Below are 18962 nucleotides of genomic sequence, written 5' to 3'. Positions count from 1 at the left end.
AATTCAACCATGACACTGCCTAGCTATGAAGTTGCCGAAGGACAATCACGGGCCAACTCGCACGACCTATGCATGTGCATTCAATCAGTATGCCAGAATGTTCACAGAACAGATCGAAGTCACATCGTCTTCCTACATCTTATGATGTATCCTGTCATTATCTGCTACTATTGCAAGCATGTAAGATATGCCGTGGCTTCAAAGTAGGCTGCAAGCATTGGTCTCGATGTTTCATGTCACATAGAACAAAGGTGCAGTCGCGCAAGAGGGGCGTCGGTGCAGAGACAATGGCCGTAGATGAGATAGAACCTCTATACCGTTCTTTGTGCGACACAAAGCCACTACAATGACTGTTCGATATGCCAGCATTTGTTGAAATCCAGAAACACCAAGGTCACAGTGGTAACGGCGATTGAAGATTTCGTGTCAATTCTAGAGCCTCTTTTGCCCTATATACACCGCATCGAACCCATGTATCCTTTAATATCGGCAACCGATGCCTCTCATTGTAACTATTGCGTAAAAGAAGTAATCGTTGATGGAATTCGTTTAGTGGTCCCAAGGGTGCTTGAGGCCGAGGAGGACGGCACCTGGAGCGTGTTAGCCATTGTACCTCAAGCAATCGATGTGTTGCATTTTCGCTTGTATATAACATACCGTCCTTCTTCGCTCGGTACATGAGCTGCATCATGACTCGTTAGCAATTCATCCACATGATCATCATAAGTTTCACTTTGATGCTTTAAATTCAAGCTCAGAGTCGTATTTGGCGGGGCTGACTCACGAAGAACCACATGCCAGCACCCAGAGCAGTCGCAGTGAATCGGTAGATACGGGGCACGTGAGCCACAGGGGGCTTGGGAGGGCCGTTGAAGCTGTGATGACCGTGACCAGCCATGATGAAGTCGTTGGGAATGTCGCTCGGTTTCGGGGTTCGGACTGCAGATGGAAGTGACGTTAGCTGGAATTGAACATCGGCTGGCGATTGAGGTCGTTGAAGAGGCGCGATTGACGTACGTAGAGACCGAATTGGGAGCCGGGAACGAGGCGACGAGAAAGTGATGATACGGCAATGATCAGTCTTGATGGAGTCGTGAACCGAGCCAATTCGGCGACTGGCCTGCTTAGGTAATGATGGCTTGTGATTGGATGAGCTCACCACGCAGCTTGGAACGCCTTGGTACATGCATATGCATATAAAAGTAATAACGCCATATGAAGATGATTCTTGCGTGCATCATCGGTGGGGCTCCCGCTGCCGTTAGAGCTGGAACCGGCCCCAGACCAGATCTACTAAGTTAAGATACCACCTGGCATTCATATTCATCAAATAAGAGTTTGGGAACAACCTAGACTAAGCTGACTTCTTTTTTTGTCTTATCATATATATTTTGACCTGTCCCTCAAGTGATTCTTCCTTCTTGGAGAAGCTCCTCAAGTCTTGATTCTGCTACCGTGGCCAGTGCTCGATATCCCACGTCGTTATCCCGTGAAACAGCTCCCCACGTCCGCCAAGGAATGCCCTCCTAGAGCTACATACTCTCCAGAAACGTCACATATCCATTATCATTTGCAGAAACCTACATTTTGGTGACCAGCGACTGCACGAGCTGCAGTGAACGCACAAGTTCGCCATGGCAACTCCAAAGTTCAGCTCCAAGTCACCTACAATCCGGCGTATACGTAAGTGTCAAGCTGCGACAGCGCATACTTTGCGAAATGTCATTGAGTCTGCGATGAACCTCATAGCTGACCAAGTGTCCAGTTCGCGAAGCAGCCGAGATCTCTAATTCCCCATCCGCCGATTACACAGCCGAACCTCTCGAGTCCGACCTCTTCGAATGGCATTTCACACTCCGCGGACCTCCCAACTCGGTCTACAGCAACGGCATCTACCATGGCCGTATAGTTCTACCTCCCACATACCCCCTCCGACCGCCTTCATTCCGTTTCATGACACCAAGTGGTCGTTTTGAGGCCAACCGTGAGATTTGCTTGAGTATTAGTGGTCATCATGAGGAGACGTGGCAACCCGCATGGGGAGTCCGCACAGCTCTGGTAGCGTATGTTTCACTCTTGAGCGATTAAGTGGTATCGCAGAGGCTAATACGTGTGGACAGACTTCGAAGTTTCATGGAAACAGACGCCCGTGGTCAATTGGGTGGTCTCGAGACGACCGACGCTGTGCGCCAACGACTTGCTAACGAGTCATCAACATTTAAGTGCTCATCATGCGGAAAAACAAATGGCGAGATCATCCAGGAATGCGAAGAGCGAGCAAAGGAGGCATCATCGAGCGCCCAAGAAGTTGAAGTTCCCAAGGAGCTGAACATGGGATGGCGGGATGAGATGGGAACTAAGAAGGAGGGTGAAACCAAAACCGAAGAAACCAACGATGATGCCGAGACAGCTCAGCTTGCGGAAGGGTTTGTTCAGACTGCGCCAGATGCTGGTCCGGGTCCTGCTGACAATTCCCCTCCGGCCCCTCAACCGCAATTCGACAACCGGAACCCCACTCCAACCCGAACAATTCCCCTCCCGGTCCCGGCTCCGGCGGTCCAAGCACCGGTTCCCGCGCCGATTCCAGCACAGGCTCAACATCAACCAGCGCGAAGAGCGTCTGATGATGGTGTTCCTTTGTGGCTTGACCGGGCCATTGTCGTGTTGGTAGTGTTGCTGGTAGCGCTTGTGCTCAAGATCATCTTTGCCGTGTAAACACTCTATGCGTAGCTGCTCGTGAAGCGTTTTTGTTTTTGGCTGAATGGCGTCCGGTGCATTTTGATCAACCTTGGTTCTAGGGAGCAAATTAGATATCCATATGAGTTGAGCATCCCCTTATACATCATTCACTGTATTTACGTCCAAGTGTCTACCCAACTCGTCTCTGGCATCGTGTTCAGTGACATTCTAGATGGATGAATTAATATTGCTCCTTCGAGACAAACCTAGACGTTGCCTAGGTTCAATGGAAAGCTGTTGCTGGCCCATGGGTTGTATCCTACATCTCCCCTGTTTACTGAGGAGGAATACTGCACCTTCGATCTCGTAAAGTTGTGATATTGACAGTGCCTTAAACTACTAAAATTATTTGCTCCAACATAATCCCTTCAAGATACGGGACATTCTAAACGTACATGGCCTATAGACTTCCAGATTACCTGCCCATACAACCCCCCCTTTGTCTCACAATCTTCATTCAACGTAGATATTTTGACTGAGTCCCTATTTGATTCCCATAGTTATTGTCCTGATGGCGTCTGAAGAGAGTGACTTGCCCAGAGTCAGCACCGCGCATCTACCACCGAGTTCTGACGACTACGCCTACCTGAATACCTAGCCATGATTCACTGACGGACGCTGCATCTGTCGTTGCATCACTGGGCTTTTTAAACCGCTTTCTTACAATTCTTTTCGACCGCGTAACGGCACGTCCAAGTTTTGCCAATGTGGTCGGCGTCTATATGCACCTTAAGTTTATACGGCCTGCCAGAGACCTGAAAGCAACAGTTGCGTGGACACTTGTGTCTCTTCTGCATTGATACCAAGGTTAACATTCTGAAGTTCCCATCTTAACAATGTAGTCACGGACCTGATCTGCAACATCCTCAACAACCAAGAAAAATTCCTTGATGGGATGATTTGCTGGTTGACGGATACGGTCTGGGAGCTGTGTTGAGTCCCGTTCCTTGATATATATATACGGAGCCAGTCTAGAGCATCTGGCATGGCTCTTGCTTGCTGAGAATCGACAAGAGCCTGATGGTTTCGACCCACAAGACTGCTTCTCGGAAACAAAACGAAAAACAAGGTTTCAAGCTTTAAAGGGTACAGTTTCTTGACCGGTCCAACTCGAAACTGATGGAAGGTGTCCCTGAAGAACTGTATAAGAGGGATACAGTTTTCCAGGGGCAGTAAATTCTCGTAACCTTCCTTGGCCGATGCCAGGTATCGCCTAATAACGTCGAGGTCCCGATCATACCAATGCCATACCAGTATCATCGTGTTAGGGGTGATACCTGACTGGACAATACTGGCAGCGAACTGGTCGACGTTCATCCGATCGATTGCTCTACTCGCCGCGTAAACGCTGAAGGCATGTATCTGGCTTCGTAGATCTCAATACTGGTTATCTCCTGCAAGATAAGCTCACTATTGAGTGTTCCCTGTTTGAAATGACATTAGTACAGTCCCGCCGTATCAAGGAGGACTATCATACCAATTGGGCAAGACTCGGTGATAAAGCACTGTATCTTGATGCCAGGTCATACACAGATGTATAGCTTCCTGTGGTCTCATTGCTGCCCTTGGACTTCTCTAATAAATAGTCAGTCAAAGAGTCTCAGGAAGCATCGAGAGAAGGTAATCAATCACATACGCCGATGTCGTTTAGTTTATATAATCTTGATGACTTGTGTAGTATCAGGGAGTTTTAGTATATATAGTAGGTAAGATGAGTAAAAGAAAGGAAAGAAAGGAAAGAAAGGAAAGAAAGGAAAGAAAGGAAAGAAAGAAGAGACGGAGGGGAGACAAGAGTGTATATATACTGGGATCCTATTCTCACGGGGGAGGTGAATTCGTGGTGAATTGGTTCACAGTTACTGCCAACACATTCTCCTGCGCTTGGTTGTTTTCCTGATGTTTGAAGGAGACAAAAAGCATAGCAAATAATCCTTTCCAAATATTTGGTGGTCAGGTTAGACAAGCAGATGTAATGCAACCTACTGTGGATCAAGCAAGGCCCTTGATGAATTCAATCCTAGTCGTATTTGCAATCATTTCATAAGTTTACCTAACTATTCACTAAGAATTGCAAAATCTTTAGATGATAAACCATAATAAAACAAAATGGGACAGCAAAGGCTAAGACAACTTCAGTATTAACAATCTTGGCCTTTGCTTGCTGGTTAGCCATGGCAGCACGAGTGAGTTTCCTGTTGAGTCTGATTGTACACAGACACAAACTGGGACAATTCAGAGGCAAATGCAGTAGCAAATTAGAAAATCTCAAACACAATCCAAGGAAAACATGTCGATGCCGGAGCAGCTTTCAAGTTTGTGAAAAGTGAATTATATTATATTTATCTTGAACTTTTGGCAAGATCTCTTTCAGTACTGTAACTCTAGACAGTACCATAATCACATTAAGCAAGGAACACGTAGCTAATTTTGTTGACCCCGTAAACCCTAATCCATGCTTTGATCGTAATTCCTAGGCTTAAACTGTCGTCCCCATTGCCATGGGACAGCCAGCCACCACCACTCTCCTACCATGAGTCCTAAGCCTTCTTCTGAATACTTGAGTACTCCTGTTTTCACACCCCAATCCACAATGAGCTTGGCTTCAAACTCCTCCAGCACTGGCTTGAGAGCGGTGCACACACCCTCGATTGTCAGAAGGCCTCTGGTCGCATACACGAAGCAAAAGGCACCCAAAACATCCATCCAGCGTTCCGCCTCACGGCGTCCAAAAAAGTCGACCCATTGCGGGAGCACGCTATTCTTGCTCTTGCCTGCAGTTGGGGGTCCTTCGTAGATGCTCTTGCGGAGAACATCAATATCTTCGTCGTATTTGTAAGAGCTCGTGGGGACTGCTTCAAGATCATGAGAAAAGAGTGATTTCTTCAGCTTACGCATCTCATACTGGCCCGGCTTGAAACCCAAGGGGATATGAGGCACGTTTACTGGTACCAACCTGATCCTTTCGCTCGCATTGAGGTTTGTCAGCGCCATCACCGACCCGTCATTGAGTGTGAAAGGAACTCGGTAGGCCTCGCCTCGACGGAAAACAGCATCCAGCTCCGTTTTGAAATCGGCTGCGTCTTTGTACTTGGTTCTTTGCGCAAGCTTCCCCAGTGCATGGCCGAAGGCTTCATTGAGCCTGAATGGTCTTCCAGAAAGAGGCGGTCGTTTGCTTTTGCAAATGATACGCTGCTGCGTCAAAGTATCGATAGCCTCCTTCAATAATAAGTTGATCTTGTCCTGATCCCCGCCCGCCAGGGTGGAGAATTTCTGTTTGATCTGATCGACCGTGTAGCGACTTTCATCTGTGCAGCACAAGGATCGCACCCAAGACCGGGCAATGACACTGTCAGTGACACCGACGTGCTCATCAGTATGCCGACTGAGCATCTCGTCGACAGTAACAAAAGCTGGCGTAGCGATAGCTTCAAAACGGGCGAAGACAGATGTTTGGGGGTTGTAGAATTTCTCCCGGGGGTCTTCCTCATCATGGGGACTGGCCTCCTCGAAGGTATATTCGTTATCTAAAGCATCTCGTGTTGATGCAAGATCGATGCCTCTTCGTCGAGGGAGTTCCAAAGTCCAATCAATCAAGCCATACCAATCATAGTCCATGGGATCCTCAAAGTCGAATTCCGGAAGCTCGTTCTTAGAGTAGGCGACTATGAATCGGTCCTGGAAGTCCTTAGTAAGCTTCCTAATGTAGGCAGCTTGATCTCGGCGAGCATCGATCCAAAATCGGCGCATATCCTTGAGGGCAAGATCAGGGAATAGTTTGAGCAAGAGTCCCCAATCGATCGATTTGTCGGCTCCACCCAGTAATACACGCACAGCGACCAATGCAGCGAGAAGACGCTCTGCTTCCTCACCATGGGCCAAGGGCGTGGGATCAACTTGGCCTTGTGATTGCTCCATATCCTCGGGAAGGGGCATCAGAGTTCGTGTGACAAGGCGCACACGTTTAATTCTCGGCTGTTGTGCTGTTTGTCGCATAGATGCCCGTGGTCGGCCACCAGAACCTCTGGGTCGGCCACCTCGACCTCGACGGCTGCCCCTAGAGAGTCTGTATCCTGATCTAGATAAAGACACAGGGAAACTCGGCCATTCGAGACTATCTTCATCTTCTTCGTCCTCCTCTTCAGAGGGCGAGTCCAAAAGCAAAGCAGGGTCCGTAACGTTTGCTAAAAACGACTTCGGTGTGAGCTGACATTCTGAAGGCCAGGAGATAGTGGGAGTCTCAATCGTTTCGCCGCCAGCCTCACTGAAGAACGACACGAAAATATTGAAAGGGCCCGCCGCTGCCGGTGGTGCATGGATAAAGGAGTCTGACCATGCACGCTCAAGATCGGTACAGATATATGTTCGCGCAATAAAGGACTGATACGGATCAAGCCCACCATCGTGCTGAAGCTTCTGACGTTTGAGGGAATGAGCTTTGCGGTCGATCATCTCGATCATTGACGACCAAGCGAACCAGTTCCCGTCAGGCATCCATCCCTTCAACGTGTAGCTACCATCTTGCATCTCAAAGTCTTGAGGGCTAATATACGGCCAAATGCCGTCATAACCAGACACTATAATAGGCTTATCGAAAGTGATTTCACCTGAGAAAGGAGCCGAAAGGTCGTGCTGCAAGGCAGTACCAAGACCATGGTTGAAGTAATGCTCCGGTCCCTCGACATCATGTTCGTCCAGAAAGGTGTTGGGATCCAAGAACTGGAGGGCTTCAGGGGCACCATTGGAGGGCTCAAAGTGTTCATAACGCATTGATATCCCCATGCTCGATCTTGGAGGACGCCCTTCTCCAAATGTACTCTTGCGTTTGCGGCCTCGCTTTGGAGGCGGTGGGAAATCATCACCATAGATATCATACTCCTCCTGTGCCCGTTTTTGAGCAGCTCGTGCCACATATACAGGGGCATCTAGCATCTCAACTTCTTCTGGAAGATCCCGGCGCCCACGCTTCAGCAGATCGCTGTCAACTTGAGCATCGAATGGAGGAGGTAGGTACGGATCCGGATGAGCATCTTGGATCTTCTGAATCACATTGGCAGCTTCTGGAGAAAAGGGGTCAATTCCAGGTCGGACGACGATATGACATTTCTCGGTGACACCCTTTTTACTGCGAAACGTGAGCCAATGCTCAGCCACGCCCTTGTTCTTCAACAATTCTCGGAACGCAGCCTGGTAAGTGCGAATTTGAGGCGCAACTTCCGAGTAAGATTCTCCCCATCGCAGAGTGATGGCTGTCCACAAAGACTTGCCGCCTGGAAAGACGCCCTGTTGGTCTTCCAGGATACCTTGGACAATTTGGGAGATACGGCTGTTCATAGCAGCTTTCGATAGCGGAGTGCCAATGGCCGTTGGTGTCTTGGACTTGGTCACAGGGCCAGACCTGCTGGGTGTTCCATTAGTCATAGATTGTAAGGACGAGGAATGCTCTGGAACAAGAGTTCTGGCTGGCTGTGATCCATTTCTTTCAGATTTAGGACAAGGTGTCTTTGGAGAACCTCCAGGCATATTAGACCGGTTCAAAGACCCTAGGATTGGTCGCAGTTGGCTATTTTCGCCTTGAACAAGGGCGCTATTAGTTCCGTTCAAGAGCGAAGGCTGCTTCGGCGAGTCGAACATGGCAACTGGAGGTCGATGAAGTTCTGGATTCGCATGTACCTTGAAACTGACGGTTGGCCGTGAGGACCATGTTGGGCGAGCAGCGACAGGACCACGCAACGTCGATACACGTTTCGGAGTTGGCATCTCCTCATGTACAGTGCTGGGCTCTTTGTCTTGTTTCTTGTCTGAGTCCTTATCCAGACCATTTGATTGATCGTGTCCCTCCTCGTTGGGTATTTCCGAGGTGTCCTCCATCGTGGCATCTTGAACTTCGTCCTGAGCTTCATCTACAGTGAGGGTTGCGCCAACCTGGTCTTCTTCAACTTCAGAAACTGCCCTTTTTCTTCCACGTCGCACTGGCGTTACAGTCGATGTATCAAAGGATGGGTTGCATGCTGTCCTGGCTTTAGTAAGATGATACAGTAATCCGTTGTCATTCTTCCATGCTCTGCCACATTTTTCGCACACCCAGGATTTTGAGGGAGTCGCGTTACTGTCGGGCTGTTCTGAGTTTCTCTTCCTTCTTACTTCGCCCTTCTTTGGACGACCGCGTTTCCTTCCGTTTAATAGCGCCATGTTGGAGCTGTTTTCTTCAACCTCATCATCCATATCTTCCTGCGGTTGGGACTCCTCGTCTTCAGCAGCATTGTCCATGACCCTCGTTTCGGTTTTCTTAGCGGATGACCTCGTAGGCCTAGTTCGTGTTGGTCGTCTAGGGGTCGTCAAAGCTGCCTCCGATGTTGTTAAAAGTTCTTTGAGAGCATCCGGAGATATTTTGAGAGTCACCACAAGCTGATTGACCTTCTGTGGCTCAGGAGCTGCATCTGTCTGCTCTGTGCCTTCTTTTTCTGGTTGCATAGCTTCAACCTGTTCCTGGATTTCTTGAAAGGGTGTTTCTACTTCTTTCGCGGTCACTTCCTGTGTCTGTGTTGCCGGAGGCTCTTGCGAGACAACGACTTCTTGAGAAACAGCGACTTCCCGAGGTTCACCAACCTCGACAGTGGCCTCAGCTTGTGTCAGGTCTTCTGATGTTTCAATTTGGCGTTTTCGGCCTGGCTTCTTCTTTGGAGTGGGCGCGGGCTTTTCTTTCTTGGCCTTGGGTTTCTTGGGACGGCCCTTGACTGTGCGGTTTGCCAAACCCATGTTGCAGAGTTCGGCCAGCGTCGGCGAAGCCTCAGATGATGTCGCCGTAGGCTGAATCGGTGAAAAGCCATAGCTATCGGCGATAGATGTTGGCTGGTCCGTGTTGTCCATGGATGATGCGGGAGGGCTAGGGAAGGCATTTGGAGCGAAATACCTGTAAGACGCCACCTTTCCAGATCTTGTATGCTCGCTATAAATCTGAAAGTGAGCTAAGTGAGGGGGTTGCAGATCAGGTACGGATAGCGCAGTAGTCATGGAAGAAAGGTGTCGACTGTAAGAAGGGCCCAGCGTCAGGGCATAGACGTCAGGGTTAGTTAGTCCAGTGTCTCCTAACCGCTTTGCCATTTCTGCAATTATGACAGGAACAGGCTTGTCTAGAGACCATGGTGGTGCTTTCGATATCTCAGAAACATTGGAGGCTTGTCCTATAAGCTGCTTGTTTCCGTCGAGGCCATCGAGGTCTGGGTTCCGGGGGGTCTTGCTCTTTCTCTTGCCTGTCGAGAGGTACAGCGACCAATCTTCGGAACTGAGATCCCTGACATACTTGACACAATCCTTGAACACCTTTTCTCCTAGCTTTGCTGCCACATACTGGATGACACCACGCTGATTGAGAAAACGGCATACTTTGGCCAACACCTTCATTTGCCAGCGCATCCCCAACACGCCAAGCTTCGATTTCATGTCTTTCATTTGGAGAACTCCCCACTCTTTGACAATAGCCATGATAGTTGTGGCCAGCGCGATGTAGTCAATGGACTCGCCAGTCCATCTGATACGCCAAGGAACAGGCTCGAGGTCCTCGACGAGTACTTGCCGGGTCAGGGTCATGTCCGGTCGAGCTTCATCCGCACCTTCGCCATCCTTAGGTAACGGAGGAGCGAAAAGTTTTAGCCACATCTTGCTCGTTTTGGTTCCGCGAACAAGTGTTGTTCTCTTGACAATATACCCTTTTTTAAGAAGTGAATCGGTCCTCTTTGGTACGGATCGTTTGTCTTGATCCGTCAGACGACCAAGATCTCCTTGGAGGATTCCATGGGTGGTTGTCGAAGCTATACCCAGAAGCAACATCCACTCAGACTTGGGAACCCGCTTGTAGTCGACGGCATGGCCAGTGAGAGATTCCCACATGGTGTCCTCAGAGGCGTAAACGCGAACATTGCGAGTTGCTGTCGAGTTACCTGGGTGTGATTCTGAAGTCTCTGCATCTTGTCCAGGGGCACTGCCGGAAGCTGAAAGCGCTAAGACTTCTTCTAAAGAAAGATGATTGTATTCACGATTAACACCAACAGAAATGTCCCGTCTTGCAGCAAGCCAGCTCCAAATGGTAGCAGCAGTACGGTCTTTCACAGAAGAGTTGCCTTCGGAGTGTGTTTCAGTACGAGTTGAGGGATGATGGATTGCTTTCAAAACATCTTCCACAAGGCACCCTGCAATCAGTTAGTAGCTTGTTCTCTTACAACAGGGGCTGATAAGTTGCTTCAATCAAAAACTTGCCTTCTTCGCCATGGCAGGAGATATGCACCAAAAGGCCAGCGATCAAGCCTTCGAGCTCTGACGCCATTTCATCAGCGATATCGTAAGGATCATTTCTAAGTGAATGAGACGCGTTAAAAAAATCTTCACGAAAGTCGTCTGGGGCGAATTGAACCGACGAGCCCCAGCAGAAGTTATGCTAAATGTTATTTTTCTTGTACGAAGCAAATGAAGTGGGGATAGCGGGGGGTGAGCTGAGTGGAGGGTAGAGGGAGGCTTATGCACGTCAAAATGATGACATAATCATGAATTAAACATGCACAAGCTCTTATGCACGATGCCAGCCAGGAACTTCTTTGCAGTTCAATTGACGAAGTCACTAACGATGCTCTACCTAAGATACTATGCAAGGTAATCGAGGTTTATTTTGAGCCTGTTGAAGTAATACTGAATATCTACGAGCTACAAACATTTCACGATATGACTCATATGTGCAATTCTAAATTTCGTAAACCTAAACTCGCTCTTGTTGGGTATTCTTACTGATCTGCCCGCAACAGCTTGGCCTGTTCGTGCTCTCGAATCTTCCTATACGCCTCCAGAACATCCGCTCGAGTCTGTTGCAGCTCTTCCCTTCGCTTCAGACTGCCCGCAGCCTTGGGAATGTCGGCAACGTTGGCAGAAGCGTCTTTGATCTTGATCAGTTTCGACATGTTCTTATTCAACTCTGGTGGTGCTTGCGCCTGGTCGTGTACGGCGATCTTGGTTTCCGCTCGCTTCTTCTTCAACTCTTCCCAAGGGTCGTCCACCTTGCCACCCTTGCGTCGCGCTCTCTTGCCTGTTATTTCGTTGAGTGTTGCTCGGGCAATTGCTGCAGCACCAGTAGGGTCCTCATCGAGTTCTTCACCAATCGCTTCGTCTGCCGCTTCCTCCTTCTGCTCTTGGATCTTTCGCTCCTCCTCTCGCCATTGGGCGTAAAGCTTGTGCATATTTCTCTCCTTTCGTGTGCGGTAAACCTTGAATCCCTGTTCATCCTTTCCGTCCTTGATAACCGTCTTTTTGGTAAGACCTGCGACCGGAAGGGAAGCATCTACTCGTTGGGCAAATGCTCTCAGGTCTTCTCCAGGGCGGATCTTGAGCTCTTCTGCTTTTTGTTTCGCGGTTTTTCCGTCATCGCCGTCATCAAGGCCAGATCTGAACTTTTTGCCCTGTGCGACAGCCATAATCCGCCTAAAGGCTCGTGGAGCGTCGTTTTCTTTGCGTGCCTTCTTGCTCTTCTTGGCTTTTGTTTCTGTGGGAGTATCTTTTGCTGCTTTTGAATTCTTTGGTGCGCCAGGCTTTGGTGCCGCATTCTTCTTGCCAACTTGTAGGGGTCGTGCTTTCTGGGAGGGAGGGAGGTTGAATCTATAGAAATAAGTTAGATATGCATGGCGCATTCGACAGTGTAGTATTATGACTTACTCGGACTCATCGTCACCTCTCTTTCTTTTATGTTTGTGAGGCATATTGAAGACTGCGGCAAATTGGATATCTTAGCAGTTCTTTGAGTAACAAAGAGTGGCTGGTTCGTCAATATGAAATTGATGCGATCGCAATGTTGAAGACAAACTTGAAGATGGAAACTTTGGGAAGTTGCTCCAAAAATTCTCTTATCAGCGCTTATCGCAACGCCAAGAGCCCGCAACGCTTCGAAGTTACTTGTCCAGGCGGGTACATCCACTACACAGCATGCGCTATGGCTGCTGAAGTCACTGTTTTGCCAAGTACTTGGCCCAGAGGACGTTCAGTCGCTTGTAAGATCAACTCTTTGGAGCTATCATCTTCACATGACAATACGTTCACAAAATAAATACTTATATAAAGCTCTGCACTTTTCGTCCCCTAGAGTACAAGCTCTGAGGCCTTATTCTATATACGACGATCCCATTTTAATATTCCTACAACGGAATGCCTCATCAGAATCGAGAGGTTGACGAGAATGTGGGTCCCATCTTCTATTAATGGCGTGCCAGAACAGCTTCCCTCTGATTATTTTCCATCTACAGGTTATCAAACGAAACACGAGACCAGATCCTAATGTTTATTGAGAAAACACAAGTGGAAGTCGATCTCTATTTATGAATCGTCATTAGAACCCGATTCATGTCTTCTCCAAAGACCAAACCCCTTAATGGGGCCAGCAAAGGGACTAAGACGAACCCCTATGTGTTTGCCTTTGGTATAGTAGGAGCGGCTATAAGGTAAATATTAACTCTTATCTTCCGGAATGTACTCTAATCAGCTGTAGTTCTATGTTTCTCATGTTTGCTATCATCATCTCTGGCACGTCCTTTATTTGGCCTTACGTGTCTGACATACACACCAACAGTCCTCAAGCCAGATCTGGTCCAGGGCTCAACTCTATACTGCCTGCACCATGTCACTCACACAATGACTACTGGAGACTGGCCCCGTTCCACTCAGCTATTGATGCTGGTTGTATCGGCATAGAAGCAGATGTCTGGGCTGTCCAGGATGAGCTTTATGTTGGACATGATCTGGGTGGTCTATCGACAGACAGAACTTTGTCATCGATGTATATCCGACCGCTAATGGAATTATTACAGTCTCAAAATTTAGACAGAGATCCGAGTCTTCCGCCTCGAGGTGTGTATGGTCGCAAACCAGACCAGACTGTGGTGTTGCTGGTGGACTTGAAGTCAAATCCCAACACATCATGGCCATTGTTGCTTGAGAGACTGGAGCCGCTTCGCCAAAAGGGTTGGTTAAGTCATGTTCACGATGGAAAGCTCGTCTCCGGGCCCATTACGGTGGTGGGAACAGGCGAGACTGAGCTGCACCTGGTAAACGAAGCTACCCCTTCACGAGACGTCTTCTTGGATGCGCCACTTGACCAATTGGAGGACGGTCGATACAACGACTTGAACTCGCATTACACAAGTGTCTCATTTGAGAAGTCGATTGGAAAAGTCGGTTCAAGGGGTCTCAAGCCCGAGCAACTAGCAAAATTGCGGAACCAGATTTCTCAGGCTCATAGTCGAGGACTCAAAGCGCGATATTGGGGCTTACCATATTGGCCGCTTCAGGTGCGAAATCAGCTCAGAGAGTTATTGATTGACGAGGGCGCAGATGTCTTGAATTCAGACGATCTATGGGAGGCAAGAGACATCTTTGCTAGAAGAGGATATTTGATTGAGTGAAATTGTGCAGCTGTTGTATGAACACCAGTCAATCTAGTCAAGCTGCTACGTTGAGATATCACAACACAAGTATCCATCGTTATCTCAGGAGACCACAAGACATACATATGAAATAAGCGATTTCCGAGTCTCCGGTATATCACCGAATACAATCTTGATCTCATCCACCTAGTCCTAGTGTGACTGCAACCCATTGACACGTCATGGAGCTCATAACCCCGCAAGCTGATAACGGAATGGGAAGCATCTCCGTCATGACTTGATAGGCAACCTCCATGGTTGCAGGTGAGCTCTTTCTTTTCTTGCAACACTCAACCAACACATAACATTCTCATATACAGTTAGTTACAATGGCAAACGAGGGACGCATCGCTACTTTGGATGTAAGATTGCTGTACCATACTATACTTGCATAACGGCATCATACTCACTCGTCTCAGTCAACCATCGCAGATAGGCTTCCTGCCTTCTCAAAGACACTCTTTGACGGCAAGGCCGCCAAGGACCTAAGCTTTGAGGCAATTGCAAAGCATCTGGGCCGTAGCGAAGTTGCTGTGGCAGCATTGTTCTACGGACAGGCCACCGCCTCATCTGAGGATGTTGAGAAGCTATCTGAGATCCTTGACCTCCCCAAGGAGGCGTTGGCTGCCCAACTAACAGGCTTTCCCAACCGTGGGCAGGCCGGACCCATGCCTCCTACTGAGCCTCTCATCTACCGCTTGTACGAGATTGTTCAGAATTACGGATATGCTTACAAGGCAATCCTCAATGAGAAGTTTGGAGATGGTATTATGAGTGCCATTTGCTTCTCAACCACGGTGGATAAGGAGGTGGATGAGGCAGGCTCACCATGGGTCGTTATCACACTGAAGGGCAAATGGTAAGTCATTTTGCTAACCCTGGTACTAGAGTATCACTAACCGACAAATCCAGGCTTCCTTTCAGTCGTTTTTAAGCATTGTCATTTTGCAAGAATAGGTTAATTGCTGAGTTATGACCATGCTGCATGCTGTCTCATTTGCCTGAATGATCACTCAAAACGTCCATTTAATGACCAAGAATTGAGATTGGATCAGCACCGAGTTCTCATAAGCCTCGTCCGATAACAGCATATAGTTCGAATAAATCGACAGGGCATGTTGTGGCAATGCGTTGGAAGACAATATGAAGCGAGAGAGAACAATACTAAGTAATTCACAAAGAAATATCAATATTCAATCCGTGCGCTTCGATATCGCTGTACCACATGACAGCATCACTCGGTATTTTCGGAACAGCGAGAGTTTCTAACGGCTATCTCACATGTAAAAGAAGACTTGGTACACAATCTAGAAGGTTTGTAACAAGTTGGTGGCTGCACTAGCGGCGGGTATTCTTTTGTCTGGCTGCAACACCGTCTCGAGAACAATATTAAGCGGTTTTACACGGATCACTGGCTTCACGGCCAACACCGCAACTGAAATCAATTCACTGAGAGATACGTATCATTTCGGTCAGAATTGAGAGCATTTTGATACTGACAAATCGTCCAGAATCAAGTATAAAGATCATGGCCTCTTCCTCCCAAATTTCAATCTCATCACACACAACAATCACTCACTTCACACACACAACACTCTTTTCACCATTCTCAACACAGAGTACTCTCCGACTTTTCTAAGTCTTTCAACCCCAACTTTCAAAATGCCTTCCACCAAGAACACCTCTGTCCAGAAGCCCGGCCAACACCTTGGCTGCAATGTCATGGCTAAGCCTACTGCCGCTGACCAGAAGCCCGGTTATCCTCTTGGCTGCAACATTATGAAGCAGCCTGCTCAAAAGCCCGGCTACCCTCTTGGCTGCACTGTCATGTAAAGCAGCTTCGCTTTTCCCAACCACTTCTGGACTACCTTTTCGAAAGCGACTTGACAACCAAAAACGCGAAACCGACTACCGACAACGCATTGTGAAGCGTTCGCTTTCAAACGACAAACTGGAGGAAGATGGAGATGATATGGCAAGGAGAGGATTCAATGGCTTGTTTATTTTTGCTTTTACCTGGCTCTGAGTGACGGGACGCCGACATGAGGAAGCTACTTTTTACGCTGGCTGTTCACTCTCATCACAGCTGAGATGGAGGAAGGACGCCTATTAGGATATGAGGGGACGATTTTATAACTTCTTGAATATAACAAGCCTTTGGATTGAACAAGACTAAGCTCTGGACTGTGGCATGAATTCTAAGCCATCATCCAAACTAGTGACCATGATGCAAAAGGTATCAGATTTCACAATTTTGATTCAACACTAAGATTTCTCTAGTAGTGACTGAGTTGAAGTGATTCAAAGATACAATTGCTGTCATATTATGAATTGTGTTCGGTCAATAACTTACACCAAGTCAACGGTTCCTGCTGATAACCCGATTTGGCAATTCTCTTGAAAGGTTAAAGTGGATCCTGCAAAGGCGCGAAAAAAAGAGGCTCCACTAAAAAAAAGCTAAGGCGGTGAAGTTGGTCCCGCGGCAGAATTTGGAGATTTTTCCTATTAGCACCAGTAACATTTGCTAGCAGCTTGCGCCGACAAAAGATCATTCCAAAGTCGCATCAACCAAAACAGACGCAAAAATGGTCACGAAAAGCAAGCTAAAGATGGCTCTCGCCGCCGAAAAGGGCACAGATTTTAAGAAGCTCAAGCTTTTGAAGAAACAGAAGGAGGCTGAGAAGCGAAACGCCGCCGCTCGTGGGGCTTCCGACGAGGACTCAGACGAAGAGAAGGAGACGAAGACAATTCAGATTGAGGCTGATTTTGAGGATGAAGACGATGAGGATGACGAGGAGGACGATGATGAGGAAGAGGAAGAGGCTCAGGTTTGTCTTTACTTACAATATGCACTCTTGACTTGCACTAACAAAAACTTATAGTACGACCTGAACGCCATTAACGATAGCGACGACTCAGACTCCTCAATCGAGCTTGAAGAGAAGATTATTCGCAAGCCAAAGAGGGATACACTCAAGAAGAGTGAGATCGCACAGTTGGCGGCTGAGAAGGCGGCGAAGGCGGCAGCTGAAGAGGACGATGATGAAGAGGAAGATCCTGAAGCGGATGATATCCCCATGAGCGACCTTGAAGATCTCGACGAAGAGGATAAGGAAGATATCATTCCTCACCAGCGACTTACCATTAACAACACAACCGCCCTTCTCGCCGCCTTGAACCGCATTTCTATTCCCACAGACAAGACCGTGCCCTTCGCGACACACCAGTCCCTCGTCTCTAGCAACGCCACATCCGAATCCATCCCCGACGTCCAGGATGATCTCCAGAGGGAACTCGCCTTCTATACCCAATCTGTCGAACACGCCCGCACGGCCCGCAAGCTCCTCCGCCAGGAGGGCGTTCCCTTCTCTCGTCCTAAGGACTACTTCGCCGAGATGATCAAGGAGGATGCCCACATGGAGAAGGTCAAGGCCAAGCTCGTCGAGGAGGCATCCAACAAGAAGGCTGCCCAGGAGGCCCGCAAGCTGCGCGACCTCAAGAAGTTCGGAAAGCAGGTCCAAGTCGCCAAGCTCCAAGAGCGACACAAGGAGAAGCGCGAGACCCTCGACAAGATCAAGAACCTCAAGCGAAGTAAGTACTCTATCACCTGTACAGTATCTCACCCTTTACTAACCATGGTTCCCAGAGCGCTCAGAAACCGGTGGTGCTGGTCTCGACACCAAGGAAGCCGATATCTTCGACGTCGGTGTCGAGAAGGAAATGAAGGGCCACAACCCTCGCTCAGGCGCTGGTCGCGGCGGCGCCGGAGCCGGCGGCAACCACAAGCGAGCCAAGAAGAACGAGAAGTACGGCTTCGGTGGCAAGAAGCGCCACGCCAAGTCAGGCGATGCCATGAGCTCCGGCGATCTCAGCGGCTTCGACCCCAAGAAGATGAAGGCTGGTGGCAGAGTAGCCAAGTCGCGGCCTGGCAAGGCGAGAAGGAAGACCATGGGCTCTCGGTAGAGGAGGGGACTAGACCGGTGTTAATACTTGTTGACGAGCTTGGCGTGTGTGATGCATTGCTGTTGAAAGAAAAGGCTACAGATGAAGTACAAGGGCTGGCGTTTCGGGTCCTCTTGCTTGTAAATCGAAACAATTTGGTCAATATTCATATTTTTTATCACCAAAGTATCACCTTTCTTTATAAAATTGTACGATTTGAAATTTCCTATGACATTTTGACGAGAGAAGCAATACCGTAGCGGCATCAAGGTCACATATCTTTAGACTGTCAGTTGTCTTCACATTTACATTACAGTTCGAGAAAGGGGCTCTTTGTTGATTTATAATTTTTTGGTCATTTCGTCTATACCCAAGGGACTATGTAGCAGATTGTGATCACGACTGCATATGAATTCTTGCAGTCCTGAGATCTCTTGCGATGATGCCCTTTTGGAGGCCCAGTCACCGAGCAAGAGGCCGCAATCCAACGTTGTTGAAACTGCACATCAGTATCCACTGATCCAATTTTTGCAGTCGACTGTGCTCAATTTGTCTGTCGCGAATCGTCTTCGCTGCTCTCCATCATTGTTCTCCGTCATCAGTCATATCCAGATATCCGTGCTCCCAAAGTAGCGACATCCGAGAGCCTCCAGTAGTAAGAGGTATCTATATACATGAACGAGCATTGTTGTCGTCTGCTATATGCCCGCTCTTTGTTTGAAGCGCCCGCACTCAGAGGGGTATCTGAGCGATTGCTAGCGACAATAAGAAATAATTAGAAAAGAAAACCTGCGCAAGGTTGTGAGAAGTGCGATAAAGATAATAAGA

At 48.3% G+C, this 18962-nt stretch overlaps 8 protein-coding genes across 8 annotated transcripts; 5 read left to right on the top strand and 3 right to left on the bottom strand.

Annotated features, from left to right (window-relative positions):
• Positions 1 to 549: 549 nt before the first annotated feature.
• Positions 550 to 898, bottom strand: B0J16DRAFT_383048 (uncharacterized protein; the record flags this gene model as incomplete). The annotated part of the gene is made up of 3 exons (XM_046131295.1): positions 550 to 590; positions 658 to 682; positions 785 to 898. 3 exons carry the CDS (start codon positions 896 to 898, stop codon positions 550 to 552), a joined length of 180 nt encoding a protein of 59 aa, XP_045985095.1.
• A 736-nt stretch (positions 899 to 1634) lies between these two features.
• On the top strand, positions 1635 to 2715 carry B0J16DRAFT_383047 (ubiquitin-conjugating enzyme/RWD-like protein; the record flags this gene model as incomplete). Its single annotated transcript, XM_046131294.1, has 3 exons — positions 1635 to 1683; positions 1766 to 2063; positions 2121 to 2715. The coding sequence occupies 3 exons, from the start codon at positions 1635 to 1637 to the stop codon at positions 2713 to 2715; spliced, it is 942 nt and encodes a 313-aa protein (XP_045985094.1).
• Positions 2716 to 5094: 2379 nt separating this feature from the next.
• On the bottom strand, positions 5095 to 11151 carry B0J16DRAFT_109345 (uncharacterized protein). The gene is made up of 2 exons (XM_046121419.1): positions 10993 to 11151; positions 5095 to 10925 (listed from the first exon to the last, which is right to left on the bottom strand). Exons 1-2 carry the CDS (start codon positions 11057 to 11059, stop codon positions 5185 to 5187), a joined length of 5808 nt encoding a protein of 1935 aa, XP_045985093.1. The 5' UTR covers positions 11060 to 11151; the 3' UTR covers positions 5095 to 5184.
• A 363-nt stretch (positions 11152 to 11514) lies between these two features.
• Positions 11515 to 12567, bottom strand: B0J16DRAFT_362078 (uncharacterized protein; the record flags this gene model as incomplete). The annotated part of the gene is made up of 2 exons (XM_046129790.1): positions 12433 to 12567; positions 11515 to 12375 (listed from the first exon to the last, which is right to left on the bottom strand). Coding segments are annotated over exons 1-2 (903 nt in total), but the record flags the coding sequence as incomplete, so codon positions are not given.
• Positions 12568 to 13029: 462 nt separating this feature from the next.
• On the top strand, positions 13030 to 14309 carry B0J16DRAFT_109340 (PLC-like phosphodiesterase). Its single transcript, XM_046121418.1, has 2 exons — positions 13030 to 13211; positions 13259 to 14309. Exons 1-2 carry the CDS (start codon positions 13114 to 13116, stop codon positions 14169 to 14171), a joined length of 1011 nt encoding a protein of 336 aa, XP_045985091.1. The 5' UTR covers positions 13030 to 13113; the 3' UTR covers positions 14172 to 14309.
• A 37-nt stretch (positions 14310 to 14346) lies between these two features.
• On the top strand, positions 14347 to 15490 carry B0J16DRAFT_109327 (cyanate lyase C-terminal domain-containing protein). The gene is made up of 3 exons (XM_046121417.1): positions 14347 to 14554; positions 14612 to 15051; positions 15105 to 15490. Exons 1-3 carry the CDS (start codon positions 14522 to 14524, stop codon positions 15124 to 15126), a joined length of 495 nt encoding a protein of 164 aa, XP_045985090.1. The 5' UTR covers positions 14347 to 14521; the 3' UTR covers positions 15127 to 15490.
• Positions 15491 to 15854: 364 nt separating this feature from the next.
• On the top strand, positions 15855 to 16120 carry B0J16DRAFT_383042 (uncharacterized protein; the record flags this gene model as incomplete). The annotated part of the gene is made up of 2 exons (XM_046131293.1): positions 15855 to 16021; positions 16072 to 16120. 2 exons carry the CDS (start codon positions 15855 to 15857, stop codon positions 16118 to 16120), a joined length of 216 nt encoding a protein of 71 aa, XP_045985089.1.
• Positions 16121 to 16711: 591 nt separating this feature from the next.
• On the top strand, positions 16712 to 18342 carry B0J16DRAFT_285087 (eukaryotic rRNA processing protein EBP2-domain-containing protein). The gene is made up of 3 exons (XM_046124043.1): positions 16712 to 17020; positions 17075 to 17783; positions 17839 to 18342. The coding sequence occupies exons 1-3, from the start codon at positions 16778 to 16780 to the stop codon at positions 18153 to 18155; spliced, it is 1269 nt and encodes a 422-aa protein (XP_045985088.1). The 5' UTR covers positions 16712 to 16777; the 3' UTR covers positions 18156 to 18342.
• The last annotated feature ends 620 nt before the right edge of the window (positions 18343 to 18962 follow it).

Source organism: Fusarium flagelliforme, assembly GCF_020744385.1.
Source record: "Fusarium flagelliforme strain FIESC 12 MPI-CAGE-AA-0113 chromosome Unknown B0J16scaffold_3, whole genome shotgun sequence".
Lineage (NCBI taxonomy): Eukaryota > Fungi > Ascomycota > Sordariomycetes > Hypocreales > Nectriaceae > Fusarium > Fusarium flagelliforme.
This window is presented reverse-complemented; position numbering and strand designations above follow the sequence as displayed.